Source organism: Heliangelus exortis, chromosome 1, assembly GCF_036169615.1.
Source record: "Heliangelus exortis chromosome 1, bHelExo1.hap1, whole genome shotgun sequence".
NCBI classification, from domain to species: domain Eukaryota; kingdom Metazoa; phylum Chordata; class Aves; order Apodiformes; family Trochilidae; genus Heliangelus; species Heliangelus exortis.
In genome coordinates, this window is record NC_092422.1 from 132,817,483 (window position 1) to 132,844,102 (window position 26,620).

General features: G+C 38.3%; 1 protein-coding gene across 1 annotated transcript in view; it reads left to right on the forward strand.

Annotated features, from left to right (window-relative positions):
• Positions 1-26,620, forward strand: part of TRHDE (thyrotropin releasing hormone degrading enzyme) — a 193,308-nt gene that overhangs the window by 17,917 nt on the left and 148,771 nt on the right. Inside the window, exon 3 of the mRNA XM_071767085.1 lies at positions 20,039-20,165. Within this exon, the coding sequence (XP_071623186.1) occupies positions 20,039-20,165 (127 nt within the window). The remainder of the gene's footprint in view (positions 1-20,038; positions 20,166-26,620) is intronic.

The following is a 26,620-nucleotide window of genomic DNA, read 5'->3' on the forward strand; positions in this document are numbered from 1 at the left end:
TTGCATGCCTTCATGAGCAAGACCAGAAAAGAGCAAATTGCTTCCCCTGTAGAATCTGTCTGGTGAAAGATGCTACCTCTCAGATGCAGAGATTTACTTATACTGAGGTGTTTTCATTAAGTTGAGCTACTGTAACAGTTATGATAAACACTGGAAGTACTTTTCCGTATTTATTGAGCTCTGTCAGCTGAACTTGGACAATCTCCCCACTACCTACCAACTCTGAACCACAGATTTTCATATCCTTTTCTTTTTCTTCACTGGCTACTTTGTGGCATCCAGGCACTTCAGACTCCATGTCTTTCATGTCCAAGGACTTCTGTGTTTTTCTTTCAGCAGAACAAGTTAAAATAAAGTTTCTGACCTTTAAATAAAGTTGCAGCTTAGTGTGATATGTAACACCATGTAGCTGAGAGCTGCTACTGAGCTCCTTCTCGCACACTTCTGCCCTATCATTTCTGTCTGAGCCAGTGATCTGATGCTGAACAGTGAGCCTGTTCACTTCAATAATCCAAATGGAATCTGAAGAAAAATTTAATAACCTTTTGACATAACCATCTCACCAGTGTGTGGGTAGACCATGGATCTAATCTGGGAGGAGGAGGAGGAATTGTGTGACTGTCCTTTCTAGTAATACACCATCATAGCTGGGGAGTAAGAATAATATAAAATTGTCTGTGAAACTATTTTTCCACTATGACTTGTAGAGGTGGCATTCTTTGACATCCAAGATGTTCTTATTACTTGGATGATGAAGTTAATACCAGGTGCTTGGCATGTGTGAATTACAAGTGAGGCTCCTGAGAGGGTGAGATGTTCTTACCATTTCTCTAACCCTGTCTCACATTTCTACCTGATCATTAAGAACCTGTTAGCAGTTATTTTCTGGAGTCTAGTTGTGTTGGGTCACTATAGCTGGGGGAGGAAAAGTCCTGTATTATCCACTAGGAAGAAGTACTGTGCAAGGGACCCACAGCCAGAGCTGGCCTTCAAGTCCTGTGTTAGATTAGACTGATATAAATATATATTTCCCCCCATCCCCCAAATATTTTCAGAAAAGCCCTCCACCCCATACTTACTGTAAGAACTGCTACAGAGGAAAATATTTTACCACATTTTATGTGGAATTTAGTTTATCTGTGACCCTGATCTGGAATTATACATGGGTCACTAGTTTGATGGCCTCCAACAAACCTGCTCTCTGTAAATGTACATTATCCGTATTGGAAGCTGTTGTACTTTGCTGTGCATGACAATTGGAGGCAACCAGAACTCTATTTTACTTACACATCTGTTTTACTTAATGCATTCATGCCACATTTTCATGAGGTTCCCTTTTCTTTTGCTGTGATGATCAGTGCTGGTTGTTCTTCATTTGCTTCTTGTATACTAGTCTTTTTTGGAACTCAAAAGTAATTAATATCTTCTATGGGATTCACTCTTCTTATTCTTCATCACCTTTCTCTATGCATTTTAAGTTCTACAGCGTCTGTTTTGAAATACTGAGCAAAGGAGAGGGTGTTGCCACAACTAGCTGCACTGCAAAGCTCATATGCTTGAGTTTGTTCTGTGCCATAGCAATGTTTTGGTTTTTATTCTTCCCTTAATCAGTTGTAACATTGTGTTTCCTTATTGAGCATCTGCTAAGCGATGAGCTGATGTCTTCAGAGGTCTATCTCTGGAAGAATTGTCCTCTGAGCTATAGCTAATGTAGACATACTACTATACATGTATAGTTAAGGTTATTTTTTCCTGTTTCTTTGCTCTTACCGATGTTGACTTTTATCTGCTGTTTTACCAACCAGCCGCTTGGTATAATGAAATTCACCTGCAGCAATTTGTACATGACTATTCTGGATAATTCTGCACAGACTGAACACTTTTCTGCATATGTGTCCTCATCAGTTCTGGGCACGTTTTTCCTTGTCTCTCCTGGTCAGATGCGTATTCTGTTTTGTCGCAGGAAAGTTTGATGGAACCTTTCATTAAAGTCTTGCAGAAAAAGATTCTGACATTGTAATGATATACTTGCCTAAACAGGTGAGTAGAGAATATAAAGTTATTGCTAGAAATCGTAAGTAATTATGGTTCAGGTCACTGCTGTGTGGGAGGTCTGGGAACATTATCACTTTCAATAGCTATGCTGAAGGTGACAAACATCTTCAACACTTTGAGTATATTTTAGTCAGTGCCAGTTGACCTGATGGAGGTGTATCTGTTCAGGAATATTTTGAGTCACTTTTTAGGTTCTATTAAGTATGTTGAACAGAACTCTGTGCAGTGGAGGCATAATTACCATGTTGTATGCAGACATGTATATCGTAGAGACCTTTAGGTGCTGAAAGACATCTGAGGTGTTTGTCACATGTGCTTTATGAAACATTAATCTAATCATAAGCTGCATTGTTTTGACTGTAATTCTGTTACATTTGATTTTGAACAAATCTTAGGAAATGAAACATTCTGCCTTATTTCTAGAAGAATCTGTTGTCTGTCATGGTGCTAAATACTTCATTTTTGTTTTGCTGGGAAACAGGGTTAAGACAAAAGTGATTTAATACTAACAAGCTAAGAACTACAAGTTCAGTAGGTGAATTGTAAAAGTCAGTTGTTTGCATATCCCTGATGAGATCTTAATATACCTAGATATTAGAACACTGGGAAGATTTTTTTTCTTATTTATATTTCTGGATTGACTGATTTTAATGGACTGCTAATAATCTACAAATTTAACAAGTTGAATAAGAAAAAAAAATGTAAAAATCTTGATTCTGGTATGTGGAAAAGTGTTTTCACATTGGTCCCTTTATTTTTTTGTTAAAATATCCAAGGCTGTGGATACAGGAAGATAATTTCCCGTCTGAACAGAGCACGTTAGAACCATGAAAGAAACACCACATCATTGCTTGAAAGTTTATCTATTCTAAAGAAGGACAGCTAGTGAAGTATTCAACTGATCTTTATATAGCTGGACAACGTCAGATATACACTGTAGGAACTCCGAACTGGAAAAAAAGTTAGACCTTCTGTACCTGAACTTTTAATCTGAAAGAGGCTGTCTCTGATTTTGTACCATTTTCTGCTCATCAGCATTCAGCAACACTGCAGGATAGAGGAAAAATACAGAAGCATAAGCAAAAGATAAAAGGAGACTGGAGCTGAAAAAAGATAAATGACTTTGCCATCAGTGGAGTATAATGAAAGTCAAATCAGTGCTTGGCAATGCACAATTGCCTGGTATGGCTAACCCCAGACAGTGTTTTAAGTAAAATACATGCCTTTAGTTATCTTATTCCTGTATTCATATAAAGATAAATGACTTTGTTATTAGTTGATTGCAGGGGAAATAGATGTCCTGATTCTATAAAGTCGTAAGAATGAGTGTGACTTAGATGTTTAGTGTCTGTTCAGTTGTTGGCTTTGCAAACAATGGGATTTTGTTTTTGACAAGGTAACACCTGTTACAGCCCTCCCTCTTTGGTTTGGGCTGGGTTTAAAAAGATTCTGCAAGCATGATTCCCTTGCCTTAAAAGTGTAAAACAACTCTTTGTTTTTTAATGCACACAAAAGATACCTAGGAATTAATGAATTATTAGGCTCATTGGTAGTGTGCTCACCATTGCTCACAGTCTTTGTTAGCCTTGGGGGGAATGATTGTGCTGCATGGCTCCTTTCAGTAGGCCCTCAGTGTTGCTGAGCTGCCATCTTCCACCAGCTCTGATGGCACTTATGATGGTGATGACTGAAGGTTTTGATTCCCAATGGGTCCGGCTCACCTCTTGTTATGGTTTTATTCTTTTGTGTTGGTATTTTCTTCTGAGCTAGCAATGTCTCAATAAGATTAATCTCTGCAACTTCCTTCTTTTTATCTGCCTCCAACTTTTCCATAGCTCTTCTTCAATAGTTCCACAGCTATGCAGTGCCAGAGATGGACCTTGATGTGCAGGCAGCTGAAAAATATTGATGTTGAAAGCAGAGTTAGCAGACAAGATTATAGGTTATAGTGGTAGTATTTACATGACTTAGACTGTAATTGAAAACAGTAAAAGTAGAAAAATAATGTTAACAAACTTATCAATTTTATCAAGAGAATTTTTTAAATTACATTAATGTTTTATTTTCAAATAATATTAATATTTCAAATTATTGTACATTGGGACAGTGCTGCACTGTTTGTGGGAAATGCAAAATGGAAACATAATTGATCTTAGAATATGCCTATACTGGAATAAAAATATAAACAGGAATTCACAACAACTTTAAACGACTTTTGCAAACTTGCATTTTGTTTCTGATTGGATCTGACAATGTATTTTAATGAGTGTAGTCTTGAACATCTGCAAACTATTTGCAAGCTGGAATTTTCCTTTTGCATAGCTGACTGTGGAATCACAGACTCTGCAATCTTGGGTGCTGTGTCTCCACAGTACTTACTTGTAATATAATAACATAATAATAGCAATAATGAAATTCCTTCCCTCCCAGTTAAAATTCGATGTTCTGGGTAGTGTTACATACTGGTATAATGTGCTATTGGCTGTTTATTGTGGCTCACAGATGACTGGAAATGGCCTCCAAACATGTTGTACAGTTGAAAATACACTAATTTTCTCAATCTTCCTTATTTTACTAAATGAACCCTATTCACTTTTGCGTTCTGGGAAACTTCTGAACCTGAGCTTGCTTTTCTGTTCATATCAGATAATGTACAAACCTGTTGGGAGGCCTGATTTTGTATCCACAGAGAGAACTTAGGTTGCTGCTAACTCTGCTATCATGGGAGTTAAATGAGATGGAATTGTTCACAGGATTATATTGTTACATCCATTTCTGTACTTTCTATTTGTATTGTTGTTGATGTAGATTTTAGGTTCTTGAATATTGCCCCATGAAGGGGGGCAATAATTTGCAGGGCAATTTACAGCTAGGAAAGATACCAGTACATAAACTAATACAGGTAGGTGACATACCCACTAAGTCAGGTGTAGACACACCAGTAGTTTAAATTGGGAGACTCAGTAGCTGTGATCATACCATGTAGTACTGGAGTAAATGCGCCACAGATCAACTCTTCAAACATTGCAGTGTTCAGTGAAGACAAACCCTTAATCTTGTATTTGCTTTCTTGGCTCAGTTTTGTTTTTTTTAAGCTGAGGAACAAAAGAGAGTGAAGTGCTATCAGATCATTGCTGTGCTTACTGGCTTGCTTAGGTGAATGACCTGGTAAGTCCATCTATTTCCATAATTCCTGAGCCCCTGTTGAGCTAGTATTTGGAGTTTGTTCCAAGATACCCCTCTTTGTAGCATGTGATGAAGATGCTTTAGTTTTTATGAGCTCAAAGGCCACCACTGATTAAACAGCTTTTCTTTTCATTCAGTACTACCCCAGAGCTTTCAGAATGTGTATTGCTTGTGAGTCTGAAAGACCCTTAGCCATTTCAGCAGTAACAACAAAGTAAAATCAGCATTCAAAGGAGAGTAAGTTCTCAGGGTCTAACATGAGTGAGCTTTGCAGAGTTTGTAAGTACATCAGTGAAACTTGGGGTGGAGAAGACCAATGGGAGCAGCCTTTGCTACTGCTTAGGAATGTGGTATGATGTCCAGATAAAGAAAATGATTGAGTATGAGTATGGAGATCAATGGTTGTTCAGCTAACTCACAGCTTGTATTTGACCCCATCCCTGCATTGGCCTAAAATGAATGAAACACATCTATTCTTTTTAGGGAGAGATGAGTAATCCTCAGGGGGAGTACAGCACAAGTACAGCATGGTGATCCCTTAATTGGCACTGATTTAGCTGCCTCTGAAGGAGAGAGTGGGATAGCAATGTCAGCTGAACATTGTGTCCCAGGTCATTTACTGTGCTGCAAGTCAAGGCTTATTAGCTCAGACACAGCTCTGCTTTTGCTGTACACGTGTCTGAGCCATGCTGGATTGTAACATGCAGTGGTGGCAGTGTGCCTTCCAGCTCTTCTGCACCATCCTCTGCTGTCTAGGGGAGCTCTCTCCTCTCAAGCATGGTCCAGGCTGCTGCTGATGTTGCTCATGTGTCCTCTCAGAGCAAGTTTAGCATGTACAACCCTGCAGTGATCCTGGGGTTAGTTAATTTTTTTTCAGTAAGTACTGAGGCCCGTTCATTTTGTTAGAAAGAAAAACAGAAGCAAAGTAATAATTGTTCACCATAATTGTTTACTGCTGAACCTTTAATTTTTTTTCATGAGCAAGCTGGGGAGTGATCCAATGCAGCTGTAAAAGTCACAAGGCCTATTTGGATTTGTGAGTGTAATGCAAGGAGGGACATGGAAACATCAGCTGGCTGGGCAGTGCTTGGGAGTACAGCAGCTGGAGGCTGACTGTCTCTCAAAGGCTTAATCCTTTGGGGTGCTGACAATGAGATTGACTGGACCTAGAACAAAGGAACATTTTAAGCTTTGGCCTTTCATTTAAGAAGTCAATCAGCACTGAGCGTGCAATCCAGCAGTGGTGCTTCTCCATGGGATTTCTTCTTTTTTCCGTCATTTTTTTTTCTTTGCTCTGCATAGTAGAAAACAGCAGCTTTCAAGATCCTCATGGGAAAAGCACAGTAGATATTGTAGAGGTGGTAGCTAAAAGCTACTTGAGAGCTTTAGGCAAAACTGGCAGCAGATTTTTTATACAAATCTTTTCCTTTGAAGCTTCTGGTAGCAGTTTCCCTCACTTCCTATGCTGAACTGAAGACTTTCAACTTGTTACTGGTTTGTACTTTCTCAGCCTAACTCCTTCAGTGCCCTTTCTCTCATGATCTTCATCTTCTCCATGGCATGAGTGGCAGTTTGGCTCTTGAAGCAGCCAAATGTTTAAGCACGTCAATACCACTCCTCACTGATAGTTTGTAGCAAATAATTGGCCTACCCAGACTGCCAGACAGGGTCGGACTATTTGTACTTCTATTGTCTTGCCAACAACAGTCAAGCACCACAAATTTGGCAGGAAAAAGCTGCTGAAGGACTGATTCTGATATGCAGAACCTAAAGAAAGCATCCTTTGTAAAGTCCCTAGTTTATCTGTCCCCATGTTTAAATCCCATGGAAACTTCCAAAGATTTTGCATTTGTTCATGTCAGTATTTGCTGAAGTCACAAGTGCTCTTGCTGCTCATACATTGATGCTATTGTGCCTAATAATTGTTTATTTTTGTTAATCTGCAACTCTCTGGCTGTAGACATGATTTATGCTATGGGTAAAGACAGGATGAAAGCAAATAAAGCCTTCCTTTTTAAAGGTTTACCTTGCACTGTGCAGTCAGGGTGTTTCTCATGAGAGAGGATGTTATCTTAGACTCTAAGAAAGCGTTAAAAAGAGAGAATCTAATGAAGCTGTTATATTGACATGAGCATCAGCTGGAAGCTAAGCAGGGGGATAGTTTTCTCCTTCAGCTAAGACTGTTAAAACATCAGTGATCTGCCCTGCTGTCAGCCAAGGAATATATCTGTGGAGTCTGTTTTATTGTGTTTGGAATTAAAGAACTTATAATGGCAAAAATGTTTCTGTCTTCTATTTCCTTGATTGAGTAGTTATTTAAGTCTTAAACCTGTCTTGTGAGTTCAGTTTTGGCTGCAGTATAACTTGTCGTACTTGTGGCATCTAAGCTTGGAAAGCCTAGGTTTCAGAAATATTTCTTCTCTTTCCATCTTCTCTTAATCCATTGGATCTCTGTTGTTGCATTTTGTGCTATACAGCTTCTAGGGGAAGAAACTGTCCTGGCTTTTTAAATAAAAAACATTTTTAATCCTGGTACCTATTAGACATGGTCCTATTCTAAACAGTTTTAATCTAATGCTAACCAGATGAAGAGGTCACCTCTCACCAAATTGTTTTGTTTTGGAAAACCTGTGTGATAGTCATCCGCACCTGGTTTAATATCAGCTCATTAGTTGGCTGGTTGTCCAGATGTGAACCAGATGTGGTAGTTGAGCTGTGGCTGATCAGAGAGTCTTAGCAAAGAGCATTTTCAATTGTCATGCTGAAGACATGGCTGATTAACTAATGTCTTCCTAATAGGAGATGTTTCCTGAGTAGTTGGAGGTTTTAGGATGAGGAATATAATTTGAGTGATAAAATGTGAAAAGATTATTTTTCAGAATCATAAACATGTGAGCACTTCATGTATTGGAAGGGATTTGATTAAGAACCCTACAGTTTAAATATTTTGTGGTATTATTTTATTTTAATTTAAATTATTCCTGTGTTGTTATATTAATATGTGTTCTGTAGATTAAAACAAGCATGCCTCAGAGTCTTGTTTATCACATTTGTCTAAGTTTGTATAGGTCGGAGTGCTTGAATTTTGCAGCTTCTTCTATCATAAGGTGCAAAAAAACCCACTGTTTGCTAGTTCATGTATATATGATCTGTTGCATGTATATATTGATCTCTCTCTGCTAGTTAGACAAGTAGTCACTTTGGTCCCTGGCTGTGGCCTTGATCTTTCTCAGATGGGAGTCCTGAGACAGGACTAATGTTCTAATTGATTCAGACCTTCTGTTTTGCTTTCTCTATTTCTAATTGTACTTTTTCTTTGCTTTTTTTTTTTTTGCCCAGAAGGGGACTGGAATCCTTCCAGCTATAGGTTACAGGCATTATCAATAAATAACTGCATCACTGCATCTCCCTTAATTTATCTTCTCTGGCTAAAGTGTTTATTCTGCCCATTATTTTGTTAGAGGCTAGCTGTGCAAATTGTTTAGGTGACACTTGAATGCTAACCTTTTTTGTTTCATATTTACATTGTTCTGTGGATTTGGAGGGTTTTAAAAAACATTTCAAATATTAGTCAGTAGTCTGAAGCAGACTATTAGTGAAGGGTTTTTTTGATGGATTCTAATGTGTATCCATACAAAAATTTTGACTTCTTTTTTCCCTGTTTCATTGTTTATGGATTTTGCTCTCATTGGCCAAATTGTTAGTCTCTGCTCTGACAAGCTTTTAGCCTCAAGGAACTCTTGCTGTTAATATGGTTGCTGCTCTTATTGATGTAATATGTCCTAGTTTTGTTATGGGTTTTGTACCAGTCAAAGCACAAAATTTCCCACGTACATATTTTTCATCCTTCTAAGTGCTAGGAATAGTTTTTCAAAAAGTATCATGGGCTCCATCCAGCAAAATGCAGACTTGCCTACAAAGTGCTGAGTTTTCTCAATGCCAACAAATCTTAAAGGGTACTTTAAAGCTCAGCACCTTGCAAACAGTTTTTTATTAATTTTCATGTAGCTCACAAGATAATTTCCAGTGTTCTTTTGCTTGTTGCTGCTATTACAAGCTATGCATTGTGTGAATGCATTTGAATTCACAGATGAACTATGCTTCTGCTTTTCTTTTTTATAGGACTGTTATTTTGTCATCTGTTCTCTACCACAGATTTTTTTTTTTTTTTTTTTTTTTTTTTTAATTTTCAGTAAAGTTTACTAGAAACATATGATGCATATGGTGAAATGTATGTTCCAGACTATGATTTCCACTGTGGATGTGCTGAATTTGTGTGACACATGAAAATACCATTGTGCTTTTTCAGTCATCTTTCAATTGCCATGTAGAGTCTGTGTTTTCTCCCAGCTTTTTTGTTACACTCTGGATAAGTACATATTACTCTAGTACCTATTTTTTTAGGTAAGCACTGTTGAGTTGAAATCTCTTAAAGTAATTTCTTTTAAGTGAGTAACAAGATAGTCTTTCCCTTTAAACAAAGATAAATAGTCGAGGCACAGTAGCCACTTGTCAAAAGATGTTACAGGAATGAAATGGTTATTCCTAAATGTGAGTGAATGTGGGGCACTGCAGTATTCAGAATGTCTTCTGAAGCTCCTGTTTTCTTCAGGGATCCTGCTCTGCTCTATAGTTTGGGATATAGTTTAGGCCTTTTAATTTGCTTTTTTCTTTAAAAAAACCAAAACCATTGTGACTAAAAGACCTGAAAATAAGATCTTTAAACTAAAAAAAAAAATTAATGAAAGAGCCTGTTTTCCAGAAAATGTTTTTTCAGGAATAGTAATTTGACGATATATGAGGAAAGATGATTTATCTGTTTAGGGCAGCAAGAAAATTTGACTTCTATTTCCAGTTCTTTATAGATTTTTTTTAACTGATGTTAAGCCCATCTTTCTGCATCCTTCATTTATAAAACAGAGATAATAACAGTTCATTTCCCTCATGTTTCCTCTCTGTGTTTAGACAGAAAGATCTGAAAGTAATAGTAAATCCTTGCTCCTATTTATGTAGCCAACTAAGCACAGGAGAATATCATTGCCATATTGACAGCCTCTAGACAGTGCCAGAATATAAATCATCAGTTGTAATAGCTGAAGATGATAATTTCTAATGGAATCACCCCAAGAGTAGTCTCTAGCTGGGTGAAACCAGTCATACTGTGGGGCTACTGAATCTTGTATGTCACTTGTTAGCACTTTTTTTAAACTTGTGTACATCTGTAGCTTTGTTTTTTATTCAAGAGTACATGAAATATTATTTGTGAATATTGTAAAGTGTGAATGCTTTGATTATAGAATAGGTAATGGTAATACTCTGAATAAGTGAATTCTTTTAGATGCCAAACTGATTCTAGTCCAACCAAAGGAAATGGTAACTGGTGTTGCCCTTTGGGATACTTTTACTGCAGATTATTCCTGGGGGTAACAGCCACTGTCACATTATCTCACTGGTTGGTGATTATCTCCCAGAGGTACTTAGTTTTAATGTGTAATAGGCAAATAATATAAATCTTTGTGCTTTATTTCTTAAAGCTACAGTGATTTTTCACTTTCTACAAAGAACTGGAAGGAGACTTAACCACTGGGAATCTCAACAATTCAGACACTGAATCCCCCCTTCTATAGCCAAATTTTTCCTTCTAGGCTGAAGTTCTGTAATGACTTGCTTAGCTGTATCCAGTCATGGTCCTCTCTTTTCTCCACAAATGCCTTCATGGAATGGCTCTAGCACCAGCCTGATGGGTGACCAGGTAAGGAAGCTGGGCTGCCCAGACACTTCCTACCTGGTTGGCATAGGTAGCTCACTTGTCTGGGTGACAGCTCTAGTGCTGATGTAAGGAGAGAGTCAAGGCTGAATGACTGATCATGTGATGCTGGGATCGTGGCAGTTTTAGCTGACTGAAATGGCTCTGAAATGGTCTCTGTAATTACATTTGCTATACATTAGTTGTTAACATGTTCACTTTCTGTCCCTGAGCCATTTCAACATGATACAGATCCTGAGAGCTCTAAATTAATCTTAATGGCATTGTGGTCAGTGACAGAGCCAGTATTTTATTTTATGCCATCTGAGCAGTGGTCTGATTTATATGCTAGTGCAGCTCATTACCTTTCTAAAGTATTTTATGATCTCAAATTAGAAGTTGTTGCAAATCTGCATGGCAGTTTTGGATCCTTCTAAAATGTATTGTTGCACCTTTGGCTGGAGCAGTCAAAAAACACATGCATTTGGTTTTGTTCAGATGAGTAACTGATGATGCAGCTAGGTGTTTCTCTCATGTTGTCATGTTTATTTATTAGACACTTAGAAATAACATGCACAAAACAATTCCACACTCCTGCTGCCTTCAGAGCTTTAAAAATACATGGCAATCTCTTTTATTAATGTTCCTCATTTTCCCCACTGTCAGATGGAACTTCAGGGGTTTCTTTCACATCTTCCTCCTTTGGGGTGATGCTTCAAACAAGTGCTCTGTTGGTTCAAAGCCTCTTTCCCCTTGCCCTGTAGCAATGTTCATGCACCTGTGTGCTTGCATTTAGTTTCCTAAGAAACCTCCCTACTAGTATAACTCCCTCCATGACCATTTCTTTCTTATGAACTTTATTTTTCAAGATGGGTCCCATTATTTTAACTGGTTTATTAGACCAGTTTAAGCTATCTTGATTGAGGATGCAAAGATGATGTTTGTTTAAACTTTTTTTAAAAAAAAACCTAAATATTTCTTGTTACAATTATATCCAAAAAAGTCTGCATGACATGAACTGTCCCTTCAGTGTTCAGTAAGTGCGTTTTCTTACCATACAGTCTCTTTTGGATATTGTCCATGAGGAGTAAATATAGGAGATTGAAACAAGGAGTTTTTTCTGTCATTTCTTCCCATTATGATGTTTATGTTCACTACAGCAGAATTGATATTTCATTATAGATGTCTCTCTTTTTCACTTATCAATGTAAAAATTTGTGCATTTAAACAGGTAAAACTTCTGGAGTTATGCACACACGTGAAATGACTCATTCTGTTTCTCAGTGGAACTTGGGTTGTAGCTTGTTTATGTATGTAGTGAAGTGTTAATTCGTTTGTACTTATCACATTTAAGAACTCAATTGAGATACAGTACTTTGTAGAAATGACCCAGGGAGGTTGCAACCAAGACTGTTGCATCCAGATGATGCCGGTCTTCTGTATTAAATGTGTAATGTGAATGCATAATTTTCTCTGCACTAATAATAAAAGTACTACCTGTGCCTAAAGTATCCAGTGAGTGAAATAAATGAGTTCTCAGATTATCAAGTAAATTGAAGCTTTTAAGTACAGAAGCAATGATGTGCTTTTCAGTTGAGAGCATATCTTGGTGCAGAATTATTATGTATCTTGAAACAAAGAGCATAAGAATATTTTCTGCCCCTATATAAAATTTGTAAATGTCTGCTCTTTTGAAATTATTTGGCCTTCTGAGACATGTAAATGCATGCTTGAGGTTAAATTAATATTTAAAATTAAACATATGCATAAGTGCTTTCTGAATTAAGATTTTTAAATTGTCGCAAGTGAGATCCCAGGTGGTACCAGTGCGGAGCTGAGCTTGTGGGTATTGTCACAGAGGAATACAACCAGTTTGGAGGGGCCTCCCAGGGAGAGTGCTTCATGGGGAGCCTACTGCATATGAGGGAGGGATTAAAGTATTATTATTCCCAGGGTGACATTGCTGACACCAGTTGTGCAGAAACATCTGTTCTGTAATGAGGAAGCACTCTGAGCTGTTTTGAAACAGCGGACAAAGTTACTTTTAATTCTGCTTGAAGTAAGTGGGAGGAGAAACTGTTCTTAATTGTGAAGTGGATTCCTATGTTGATATGAGATTACCTAATTTGTGCTTGCCTGAGAGAAGAACAAAATTTAATGTTGCTGTCAGACTTTTGCTCTATTTCCATACACCCTCTTGCTCCCAGTCTGTCAGATTTAAGTTCATCTGGTAAAATGGACCACAGATAGAAAAAATTAAGAGGGGAAGTCTAGACAGTATGTAGATGCTGTGCTTGGAACATTAGCCATGTTTGCTTCTGAATATGCTGTAATTGTGCCGAGAAAAAGGAGAGAGGTTCAGCTCTTTTGTGATCTCCCTGGCTTGTGTGATGACAGAATTCAGGGCTTGGTAAGAGGGTCTCCATGGGCTGGGGATGGATACCTTCAGGAGTGTTTTTATGTAGCACATGTGGCATTGTCAAAGATACCAGATCATTGGTGTGAATCAAGGGCTGTAATTATCGATGTATCTTTTCTGCTTCTCAGCAGCAAAGCTGACCTTGTCCCTGGTGCTGTGGCAAAAGTACAGAAATGGCTAATGCTGTGTAAATTTTGCATCAGGATGTTTTCAGGATGTGGAAAGCTGTCTTCCTTATAGCACATGGCATATAAGTGTAAGATCCAGTCAGGGGTCATGACAACAGTATAGCCATTTAAAGGATTTTTTTTTTTTTTTTCTTTTTTTTTTACAGTGCACTGTCTAACAAGGGCTGCTCTTGTGGTGATCTTACAACATGGCAGATGCTGTTGGTGAAGGGTGCCTTGGCAGAAGTATCCCTAGTCCAGGGTTAGCCATGTCACCTGTGAAAGTCTTGATTTAAAGCACCTGTAGGAACAGGAGTCATTCAGTTGAAGTTGGGGGTGTTGTGTTAGGTTGTTAGAGCCCTTTGAGTCATTTGCTCTCATATGCCTTCCCTGACTAAACTAGAGGTGCACTCGATGCTGTTGGGGCAGTATTTCTCATCCAGTGAGCTATGATCCCTCCAGGGCATCTTGGGAGGCAGTGATGACAACTTGAGTGGTCTTAAAACATGGAAAATATGGCTAAATATTTAAAGAAAAGATGCCTTGCAAAATTGATGCAGACTGTTATACGGGATTATCATGATCAACAAACTTTACTGTTAGATTAGATAAAAGAATAAAAGTATGTCGTGATAACAAGTTAGGTGACACTCCCCTAAAAAGGTAAGAGACCATGGTAAGAATGAAGATTTCAAAGGGAGTATGCACATAAAATAGAAGGTGATGTAGAGAATAATGTGTTCAATAGCAGGCCTCAAATGTAGAAGTGGATATTTAGTTCTAAAGTAAGAGGTGGGCTCTGGTATATGGCATGCTTCAGGGTTACAAGCCTCTTCCTGTAGCATCCTGATTTCTACCAGATTGTCATCTTCCTTAATTCCCTGGGGTAGCAGGTTCACAGTCTTGTGGCACCTCTATCAAGGGTTATTAATGTCTTCCTCCAGTGCCAGAGGGAGAATGTACTGTGGGTTTTCTCTGGTCTTCCTTCACCTTTGGTGAATTCCTGCAGAGGGAGAAGGTTGGACAACAGTCTTTTTACAGTTAGACATATGCTAAATGTTTTCCGTATTCCTCCTACTTTAGAAGGAGAACTAAAGAAAGCCTTCAATTTGACCTGAGATATTTCACAGACAGTGAAAAAAGACAGCAGTTTTTTCTTTACTGTTATCATCCCATCACTATTCTTTGGTACAATGGAAACCTTTTTAGTCAACATACTATTCACCAGAAATTGAAAATTGAGACGTTCACTGCTATTCAGAGTTTGTACTTGTCACAATTTACTCATTGTACCTTGCATATACTTACTAATTCACATTTTTTGGAAACATTTGGAATGAATAAGAAAAAAATATCTTTTTAAAGCACTAACAATCTTTTTGATTAATAATTGTTACCTGCTGGAGACAGGCAGATTTTCTCATGCACAGTAGTTAATAAGCTGAGTTTGGTTTGATGTCATTTGTTCTGAATCTCTTTCACATTTCTTAGCATAAATCCCTACTGTCCCACACTGTGGGAAACAGCTCGCATTTTACAGTCACATTCATCTGTTCTGTGGACCTGATACTACAAATATTTTCAAATTGCTTTGGCTTATCTCATGTAACACTTGCTGAAATATAAAAAGAAACTGCAGAAAATGCTGCGATATAGAGTCCAATATAGAGTCATTGAGTAGTTTGGATTGGAAGAAACCTTTAAACGTCATCTAGTCCAACCCCTCTTGCACTGAGTAGGGATCTCTTCAACTAAAGCAGGTTGCTCAGAGCCCCATCCAACCTGACTGTGAATATCTCCAGGGATGGGGCTTCTACCACCTACTTGGGTAACCTGTTCCAGTGTTTCACCACCCTCTCAGTGAATAATTTCTTCCATATATCTACTCTAACTCTACCCTCCTATAGTTTAAAACCATCACCCCTTGTCTTATTGCAACAGTCCCCACTAAAATGTTCGTTCCCATCTTTCTAATAAGCACCCTTCGAACTATTGAAAGGTCTTAATAAGGCTTTCTCTTCTCCAGGATAAACTTTCTCAGCCTGTCTTCATAGGAAATGTATTACATTCCTCTTAATTTTTTTGGCCCTCCTCTAGGTCTGCTCCAACATGTCCACATATTTCATGTGCTGAGGACTCTAAGAATTTGAGTTAGGTTACTAATATATTAGATTTGATCCCTCAGGATGGTTTTTCTGTGGTGATATCTGAGGGTGGCTATTTTACTGTCTGTCTTCCAGGTTCTAATGAGTATATCCCATGGTTTCTGGAAACAAGGAGAAACAGCTACATTTTTTCTAACTTTAGAAAAAAATAATATACATTGCAGTGATATACATTGCAGATTTCATGTAGGATCTCCAATAATTTCTTTCCCTCCTATTACAAAATGTGAAAATGCTTTCTAACAAAGTGTGTTGGGTCTCCATCCCTGGCTGTGCAGTATAGGAACAACACTGTCTTATAATCATCAAAGGAGAGGTCTGGGTTGCAGAGCTGAAGATGCAAACCTAGTTACTCAAACTTGTCTTAGGAAATAGATGGTCCGTCTGGTTCCATTTGAGAGAGAAATGAGAGGTTTAGATTTTTTTTTTCCTCTTTCTTTCAGAGGTCAGAACCTCTGGAGGATTGGTATTGGTTGCAAATGTAGGTGCAAATGAGTTAAGAAAAAGCCCCAGAATTTAGGTTGACTATGTGAATTTAGTTATACTCTCCCCTTCTCTGGAGACATTTAAAACCCACCTGGACATGTTCCTATGTGACCTGCTGTAGCTGACCCTGCTTTGGCAGGGGTGTTGGACTAGGTAATCTTTTGAGGTTCCTTCCAACCTCTAACTTTCTCTGAATTCTGTGATTTCTGTATTATGACAATGTCATTACTAATACAATCCCTCTTAGTATTTTTCTGGTATTTTTGCCATTTAAGACACACAAGGAAGTATGCTGTATCAGGACGTCACCAAGTGTGCTGTGAATATACCTGTTGTCTGAACAATCCCCACCTTATTAATTCCCAAAATTTGAAGATGCTCAGTGCAGGCTGTCAGGTGGCCATGAAACTGAGTGCAATTTCTCAATTCCCTCCCTTCCCTGCTCTGCTACCAGGGTTGCTGGGCAAATGTTGAGCAAATTCCTTAAACTGACATGGTCTCATTTAGTTACGAATTTTGTGTTACTAATTTTCTTACTATCCAAACTTAGGCACCTGTGACCAGACTCAAAGATGTATAAACTGTTCACCACTGAAATAAGATATAATGGGAAGAGAGCTTCTATTGCATGCAATGAAGCTGTTAAGTACCCTTGACATTGAGGGATGTCAAAATAGGCACCCAGAATTAGTGTCCATCTCTCCTGGGTCTCCACTTTCCCCCGTGAAAACAAGAGTAAAAACCAATATTGCAAATGCTGTGAAAAACAACTTCACAAATATTTGCTGGGCATTATGTGTCATTGTAGTGAATGATGAATTATGCACCTAAGCTAGAAATCTGTTTATCTTTTGTAGTAGAACATCTACTACATTTATTTATATTTAGGTCTGAATCTGCTGAAGATTTGCTGTTCTTTCTCTTATTTAAAGTAATGTAAAATTGAATTATCAGTTTAATGATCAAACAGCATATAGGAAAGTATATAACAATTATGTATTATTTTCTACTTGGACTAGTAATAAATTAAAACATTGTTTTCACCTTCTGAAGTGAAAGCTTTAAACAAACAAAAAGTTATGCTGAACAAATCTCATGTTTTCATTCTGTTTTTTACTTAATCTCCTCTTTGGGACAGTATCAGAAAACTTCACAGTCTTTATTACTTATTACTCAGGATACTTGTATAAACTAAGTAAATATAATCTCCATTTTATGCACTTGGAGCTAATACAGAGTCAAGATGAGCCCATATACATTAAAAACACCAGTGTGTAAAATGTTTGGGGCTTCAGCTTCAATTTCAAGCTTTTAGATACCAGTCTTCAGACTGAACTCTGGACTGAGCTCTTTTGTATTGTGATTGACACCTGAGAAGGTGTTATCCAGAACAGCCAGGCAGGCAGGCAGTGTGTCACAGACTGTTCCCTGTTGCAGCCCTCTGCTAACCAAGAGGGAATTTGCTGAGGCCAGGGTTAAGTCTGTGATGGTGTCTCTGAAGTTCCTCCATGCATTTTGCATTTGGTGGTTTCTGAGTAGAAAGGCAGAAGCAGACTCAGCATCTGAAAATTGCTAGCATGCTTGAGGAAATGCCTGTTGCTTCAAAGGCCCTAAGAGATCAGTGAAAAGGTGTGAATAATTTCTGAACTGTGTTCCAACCTGGGGTTAATTTTGTTGTAAGCTGTGGAGCCCTGGCACTCCAGAGGTGTTCTGGGGAGGCAGAGAGGCACCCAGGGAAAATTTACAGGCAAAATAAAGCTATATTCAGCGTTAGGCAGGTGGCAAATGAAACTCTTCAGCATTGCAGTTTTTGAGCTTTGGTACCTGGGTGCCATCTCAGACACCATCAAATGGCTTTTTTTGCATTTGCCAGAAGGCACAATGTTGTAATGCTGTAAGTTGAAGTAAGTAAATTGATTTTTCTTGTATATACCTATTTTATTTTTTTTCCCTTGTGTTGTCCTATTCCTTAGTATTGAAACATTTGGCCACTGTCTACTTGAATGATTTTTTGCATACTTGTTTGGCTCAATCTTTTTCCCTAATTTGCTGATACAGTCAACTGTGCCAGTAAAACAATTACGCAAAATTGTGTATAAAGGCTTAATACAAAACAGTGTTCATTAGAAATCTAATTGTGATTCTTACTATCCTTCCATAAACTAAAGGTTTTAAGATATTTGAATCAGGATATCTAGTGTTTAAACATATATTTAATAAAAAATACTTTTAGTTTAGCAGATAAGGGAACATTTATTGTCTGTGTCACTGTTAACTTTGGAGGAAAGCTATAAACAAGGATAGTGCCTTGGAAGTGTTCAGATAATGGTCTATATGCTTGCAGGTGGTATTTATGAAAAGTCTGCTGTATTACATGTCTCATTAGATTGTGCTCTTACCTGTTTTACATTGCAAATGTAACTCTGTGTAGTTGTGTACTGAGCCCAGAATATGATACAAAGATAAAAATTACAAAGATGGACACAGTAACAAAGTAGAATATTGTGCCTGCACACTGAAAACAAAGAGACAGTGGGTTAAAACAGGATTGACAGGTACAGTGTAATGAGGTACCTGTTTCCAGTCAAGTAACTAAACTGGTTCAGGAAAAGAGCAGTAAAGCCTGGTAATGCTTTCACTGAAGCCAAAAATCCCACTGGCTTTTCTTGGTCCAGGATAGAGCATTTAGCAACATGTCAAAACTGCTATTCTTGCTTCATGTTTCCATTGGTATTTTCTGATTTCTGACTGCTTTTGTCAGTATCCTACCTGGGATGTAGAAAGTATCAACGAGTCAGATATTATTATTAGGACTGATATTTGTATCGAGTCATGTACTGCAGCCAGAGACTCTGCCACAGCCTCAAAGCACAAGCGGCTTCCCTGTTGGCCACTGTAATCAGAGAGCACATGAGGGGGGAGAGAAAAAAGTGGCTCTCCTTTCTATCCCTTTCTTGGTTAGCTGTTTTTTTTTAGCTCTATGTTTTCATTATTTTGCACTAAGAAGGTTTAAGGACTGTAAGGACAGGGTATAATGAGTAAACTGGTGATGATTTCTGCTGCCTCCTTGATTGGGAGGGAAGCTGGTCACATTTGGATCATGAATTATAAGGTAAATTAGGTCTGCTTTGGTGCTCCATGCAGTCAAATGTGTGAGCTGTTTCATATTGAAGACAGCAGACTGTGGCTGGTATAAATAGCTTTAATTTACTGCTTTCTGAAAACAGAGGCCTGAAGCAATAGTTGAGGTTTCAGAATTGCTAATTGTTTGTGTACATGAATGAGTTTATAAATGGTTGTTTTTGCAGTCTTCCAAAGCTCAGGGACAGTAACTGTGTTGCTGCCAGAGAAAAAAAAAGATAATAATTTTTTTTGTTTGTTTGTTTTTCCTCCACAGTCTACTAATACTTTCAGGGCTTGATGTAACGTACCTTTAATAACTGTGAACTTCTGTCCTACTGAACCACTGCATCCTGCCTACACTTGTTGTAGGCAGAGAGCCATTCACTAATCCACTCTTCCATTGTATCTCTAGCAAACATGTGTGTTTTTCTTTCAGTATTTATTTTGATGCACAGAGAGTTAAGTCTTTTACTTGGCAACACAAGTAGGAGATTGTGACTTTTCAACTTGGTAGCCTTGCTTGTGGAAGTTCTGGTTTTCAGCTATGACATAGTGACAGGTGTACAACACTCAGGCTGGGAATAGAGACTGATCCTGCCACCTCACAACAACCTTAGGGTACTTCACTTCTGCAGGTAGGATAGTTTTAAAGTGTAGATACTGATCAGTCTTTTGCTTTGTTTTTTAACAGGTACGGTTGTATGCAAGGCCTGATGCAATCCGAAGAGGATCAGGGGACTATGCTCTAAATATTACAAGGAGACTTATTGAATTTTATGAAGATTATTTTAAAGTGCCCTATTCCCTGCCAAAATTAGGTAAGATTTGCCCTAGAACATAAAGTTCACCCAGAGACAGGAGATGAACTCAACTTTTTAAAAGGAATTTAAGACTGGAATGCACTAGATTTAAAGGGTAAGGAATGTTTGTGTCAATTTAGAAGGATCAATAAGTAAGGAATTTTTCATCCCTTCCTTGAAGAGAAAGGGAAGCCAAATTATCCCCTCAATCCTTGCACTGAAAGGAGTAGGAAGCAGACCTTACTTAAACTTCTTAGGCAATGGGAAAAGAACTTGAGACCTTTCACTGATAAATGGGTGGCAGTTTTTATGCTGTTTATTTTGGTACTTACTTTCATTAGATAACCACTGGGAGATACCTGTTCTGTAGTATTTGTATCTTGATGCCTCAGCCTTAGACAAGGATCAGAATTGAAAACATTTGTGGAAACTGAGAATCTCTAACTGTGCAAGGTAGTATTTTTTATGATTGCTTATCTGGTTTATTAATGATGATTAATACATTAATTGTATTGTTGTTTATTGAAAGAATTGCTGTGAACTATTTTTGCTGCTCAAGTGACCAAAATGTTAAAAGCTGTCCGTTTCTATTACTTGGTAAATAGTTTCTTCTTCTTCTCCCTTTAATCACACTCAACTGTTCTACACACTTGAATACTTTACACCATATTATTACACCCTCCCTCCTTCCGAGCATGTTTGATCAAGATCCAGTAAAGTCTATTACTCAGCAGCAGGAAGAGAGCTTGTATTTGATCCAAAGTGGTAGATTTAGAACCACAGGTGATGCACCCAGGAACTCAAGGTCTAGTTCATTAAAACCCTTGCCTGCTGAGTAGCTTTATTAGTCTTGCAGCTAACAGTGTAGGAGATAGATTAAGTAATTGATGTTGCTAGATGAGGGTGTTGCACGTATTTTTTTTTTTTATATAAGAATGTTATGGCATTTGTTTCTTGTCATCTTTAAATGACAGGTTGCAATTCTGATGGAAAAATATACATATGGACTAAACATGACATCTTCATCTGTCTCTCTGTATCTTTTCGTACCTGGCTTCAAGTATGTGATAATGATTCATAAAGGAAGTTTGAGACTTACAGGTGCCAAAAATTTAGGAAGAAAAAAAAAATTTAAAACTTCCCATTGGAAATAAAGGACTAACAGGGAGACTCTGATCATTACTTCAGGTACTTTACTGAGGATGCCAGGGGGAAGCAGGCAGAAGTGAATGTATCTGCTTCAGGATATCTTTCACAATTGCAACAACTGCATGGGGCTTTGAGCAACCTGAATTAGTGGAAGGTATCCCTGTGCATGCAGAGCAATTGGAACTAGATGATCTTTTGATCCCTTCCAACCAAAACCATCCTATGACTCTGTAGACATGCAGGCTTTCAGCTTGATGTGCTTTATGGGTTATCATTATTCTGTGTCATAGTTTTTAAAATGATCTCATCAGAAATGGATATGTTCCAGCTTGGCTCCCTTTAAAACAGAACAGGAGAAACAGTCACAGGTAAAATTATGGTTTTCTTTCATCAAATATTTGTTCTAAAACTGTTGAGTTAATATAAAAAAACAGCTTGAAAACTTCAATTGTTCCATAGTGATACCGTAAGAAATGGTTTATAAATTTTGTTATGCTATTATAAAGTTGAATTTATTTAAGCTGAATATAACAAGGAATATTTCAAAACTCTACCAGGTTTTGAAAAGTTTATTTGTTTATGGACACAGGTATCTTTGTTCCCAGTTCAGCAGAACAGTAAGATGACTAAGTTTAAGCATGTGCCAGTAGTGTCGTTAACCTGAAGGAGTGCATTTTATTTTTTTAATTAGAAAGTGGAAGGTTAGGGACAGCAGTCAGGCAGGTTAATAGGCTGAAAATGACAATACTGTAGTCTTTCAATGATAGTGATTTTGCAGTAGTACTAAAGAATTTTCTGAAGGAAGGGACAAAAAAACATTAGCTACAGTAGTATGAGGAGTGTACATCAGGAGGATGCTTTAATCAGAGAAAATTTGCCCATGCCCTCTGAAGCATTGAGATTGTCATCTGCTGTGCTGCTGTTACTACTGCAAAAGATGGCGTATTCATCAAAGTATTAAGAAAAATCAATGTTTCTTATGAGACATTTTTCAAGGCTTTGCATTTGATTTGTAAATGAAAAGTGAAATGTCTTCAAGTGTGAGTGAACATTTAAGAATGTAGTTTAAAAACTTTTTAATGATAGTGTCAGTTTTGTAGAAAATGTTCTATTTCACGGGTAAAGGTTTTAAAAAAGAAAAATACTGTTTCATGTATTATCCAGTTCTAACAAGACTGAACTAAACCGAATGCAATTATTTTGGTTGAAAATTCAGGAGTTCTTTTTGTTTGCTTTGTTATTTCAAAAGAATTCTGATGTTGAAATACTGACCAGCTTACTTTTCAGGTGCTGTATGAGCTCCTGAGTGATACACTACTGGTGTCAATGCTGTATGCTGGGCTATGTGTGTTGGGACAAAAGAGACCTGCAAAGTCCCCTTGACAAGGGACCTTCTTGGCAGCCTTTTACTATTGAGAACTTTGCGGAATCCAGTGAAACCTTCTTGTAAATCAATATTTAATTTATAAATACAGAAATTCTTGTGAGCGTTGTAGTGGTAAAATGTGACTTTATTTTCCCTCCCCCAGACTTTTGTTAAGTTTCTTTTTCTGTAAATTTGCTGTATAACAAACTATGTATAGCAAAACTCTTGTACTGCTTCTTCCTTCCCTGGCTGTTGAACGTGAATATTTTGGTGAGACTGCTGCTGCCTGTTGCTGTGTGAGGCATTGCAGGCCCAGAATAGAAGTTTTGAGATATTGTTCTAGGATGGGCAAGTGATTGGCTCTGAACACTAATGATTAACTGTTCATTTTTATTTAACTGCTTTACTATTACCTTGACTCTGTGATGTGTTCCTAGCCTGCTCATTGCAATATTGCCATCTGCCTCACTTGATCATCAGCACCTTTTCTGCTGCTGCTTTCTTACTTCCCCTTTGTTTGTCCTTCCTCCTGTCTCTGCTGCTTCTTCCAGGATGAACCTCTGCTATATTGCCTGCATTCTCTGCTTTAGTTCTGCTAAAACTTTTAGAATTCCTTCCCTCATACTTTGTATTTCTTCTTAGCAAGGAGGTCTCTTCCTACCACCCATCCAGCTCTGACCTGGAATTGCTGTATTGAACCAAGCAAGATAGCTCATTTTTCCTTCATCTCTAAAATGAAAGCAGTAATTTGCAGTAGCTGACAATGATTGCCAGTTTGGTTTCTTGATTAAGAGGTTGCCAACCTGAAAATTTAAGAAATGTTTATCTGATTTGATCTCTAGCATACCAAGGCCTGTAAAGTTTCATAGTGTTCTTGTGACATGATGGCTGTAGTGTCTGCCTGAACTGTACATAGTCTCTGAAAACTGCTCAGTCTCTTCCAATGAGAGTGAATCCATCACAGCCCTGTAGGAGAGAGGGAAAGTGCATTTAAACTCTGTTAAGTCTGAACAAGTTGAGAATCAGGCAGTGTTCTGAATCAAGAATAGAAAAGTGGAGATGCCTTGGGAGTAAGACATAACACTTCTGGAATGAGAGGGCACAGCGAAGGCACTAAGGAAATGGATCATGTGGCTAAACATGTTTATCTGTTACTGTTTAAAATGCCTCAGGGTATCCCAAAGACCCCTTGCTGCTCGTCCTGGTGGCCTCCAGATGAGATCCTGTTGATCCATGGCTGGTTAATACCTGATAGCTCCACATGGATTATTTTAATAACGTTGAGCATTTCAGTTGGAGTTATTACCTGTGTTTAGGCATCAGCATTGAAAGCTGCTATTTTCTTTCACCAGTTACTTGAAATTACCCTAATGCCTCTTCACACAGAGGACTCTTTTTTTTTGTTACAGAGCATTGGTACACGGAAGAAATTGTGTCACTTTGACCTTTACAGCCTCTGTTTTGAGGTTGTTGTTTTTTCTTTTTAAATTTCTAACCCATGACCAGTGCAAAAGAGCAACTGGTCAGGGCTCCAGAGGAAAGATTCAAGCTCCAGCCAGAGGAAAGAACAATGTGGGGTTTTTTCCTCAGAGCAATGCTTTGATATATGTAAAGGAACTGTAAGTTAATAAACTGAAACACTGAGTAGGAAATCAGTCGATAGTATGATGTTACAAAAGAATGCAAAATGCAACCTTCACTTAGCATTTACTGTATTACTCTAAATTATTTGAGATTGTAAGTCAATTAATTCCAGTAATTAGTATAATACAGCTCATAATGGGCATTGTAAGTGGTTTTGGAAGTTTCTTAAGGGGAATTTGATCTCTCTTTGGTGACATGAATAGGCCCTGGTGGAAATAATCCTCTTCTGAGTGAAATGTTTTCTTTTCATTACGTAGTGATTTCCCTCCCCTCTTAATTGTGATGTGAATAGAAAACAAACCTCTCCAACAATGAAAATATTTGCCATACTCTTGCCAGTGGCAGCCCACAGTAAAATGAAAGTGACCAAATCTGACAGCTTCCTACTGTCAAATTCCTACTGTTTACTCAGCTAAATCAGCTTGGCTTTTAAATAATTTATAAAAGGAAAAAATAGAGGCTCATGATGTTATGGGGGTGCAACAGGATTTGTGATTGTAGGAGACTTCATGGAAATGTCAGGGCTTTTTTGGAACTGCTCTTCTCTAAGGCATTTGCACTAAATTATAGCAGCAGTAACTACTTTAAGTTCTTTACCTTGCAAGAAACATAGATTCCTTCAGAAAATGATGCGTCTCATTACAAGTCAGGAGAAGCAAAATCTCCCTGCAAAGGTAGCAGTGGAGGTGTTTCTGACAGTAGAGAGAGGAAACTAGTCTGGCTTTTAGATGGCTAAAAGGTGAAATTAATCCTTCTGTAGGATTTAAACAGTAGGATAAAATCTTTGACAGGGACAAACTCCACAGAAATCATAGGAGCCACCAAGCGACTGTCAACTTTTGCCTGGCATAAGATGGCTAAATGCCTAAAAGTGCATGAATGCAAAATACTTTTTAGATAGCAGTGGCTACAGTAGTTTTTGTTATAGATCATGTCACTCTGCTTGAGCAGAGCTCTCGTCCCCGATTGTCTTCTCCAGGACTGCTAGTGATTGTATTTTTTCTTAGTTCTTGATCAGAAATCTTTACTTATGAATATCAGAGTCTGCACAGTAGTGCTGATTTCTGGTGTAAAATAGTATTGTTGGAACTGGTGTTATCTTGACCATGTCCAGCTTTTGAACTCTTCTATGTTGAAGAGAGACTAGTAAAGATTGTTAATAATCTGTTAGATCTGACAGTTGAGAGGGTTCATCAGAAACTTGGACCAGCAACTGAAACCTTTTTACACCAGTAACTGTAGCTTTGTCTTGAAGTATATGTAGAAAAAAGCTTAGGCCTTGGCTCCACAATGAACTTCGTGCTTGTATAGGCTTTGGGAACTGTTTTTATTACTGTTTAGGGGCTATATGTCATTAGGATATTGGGAGAATTACTTCCTTTGTGTGGGATGGCACCATGAAACACCTAGCATGCGGAGATCAGAGAAGTGTGGTGGAAAAACACATATAGAAGGGTTTGAAAGAAAGAAAAACTATTGCTGAGGATGCTGAAGTAGATTTAGGTGGCATTCATGAAGAAGGATGCATGTGAATCCTTGGCCAGTGTATAGGAAGATTGGGTTGCAGTAGGACATCCTAAACTAGGCAAATTTTCCTTTTAAAAATCATACCTATAATGTTTAGTTTTGTCTTGAGTTAGTGCAGTGGTGTTTTGGTAGTAGGGGGGTTGCAACAGGGGTGGCTCTTGTGAGAAGCTGCTGGAAGCTTCCCCAGTTCCAATCTTTGCCCTGCCTCTGCCCAAGACCAAGCAGTTATGGGAAGCTGGATGTACCTCTGCAGTTAACATATTTAAGAAAAGGAAAATGCAATTGCAGAAATATAAGAAAAAGACCAGCAGAGCAGTGTAGAGGATTAAGTGAGAGAGAAATGCCAGAGAAAAGACACCAAGGTCAGTGAAGAAGGAGGGGGAAGGGTGCTGAGCAGATTTCCTCACAGCCCATGGTGAGATAGATGGCAACTGTGCCCCTTCAGCCCATGGAGTAGCATGATGAAGCAGTCCTTGAAGAACCACGGTGGGGTAAATGTGGATTTGTAGCCCCTGAAGTGTCACAGGTGGGGAGATGTGAAGCAGCAGCCTGTGCAGGATCACAGAGAGAGTCAGTTGAGGATCTGCAGCCATGGAGGACCTTGTGCTGGAGGAGAGGGCTGTTCCTGAACTGGCTGTGACTCTGTGTGCAGCCCAGGCTGGAGCAGTCTGTGCCTGAGGGACTGCACCTGGTGAGAGGGTCTCATATTGGAGGGGTTGTGAAGGACTCTCCTGTGAGAGGGACCCTGTGATGGAGCTGGGAGAAGATGTGAGGAATCCTCCCAAGG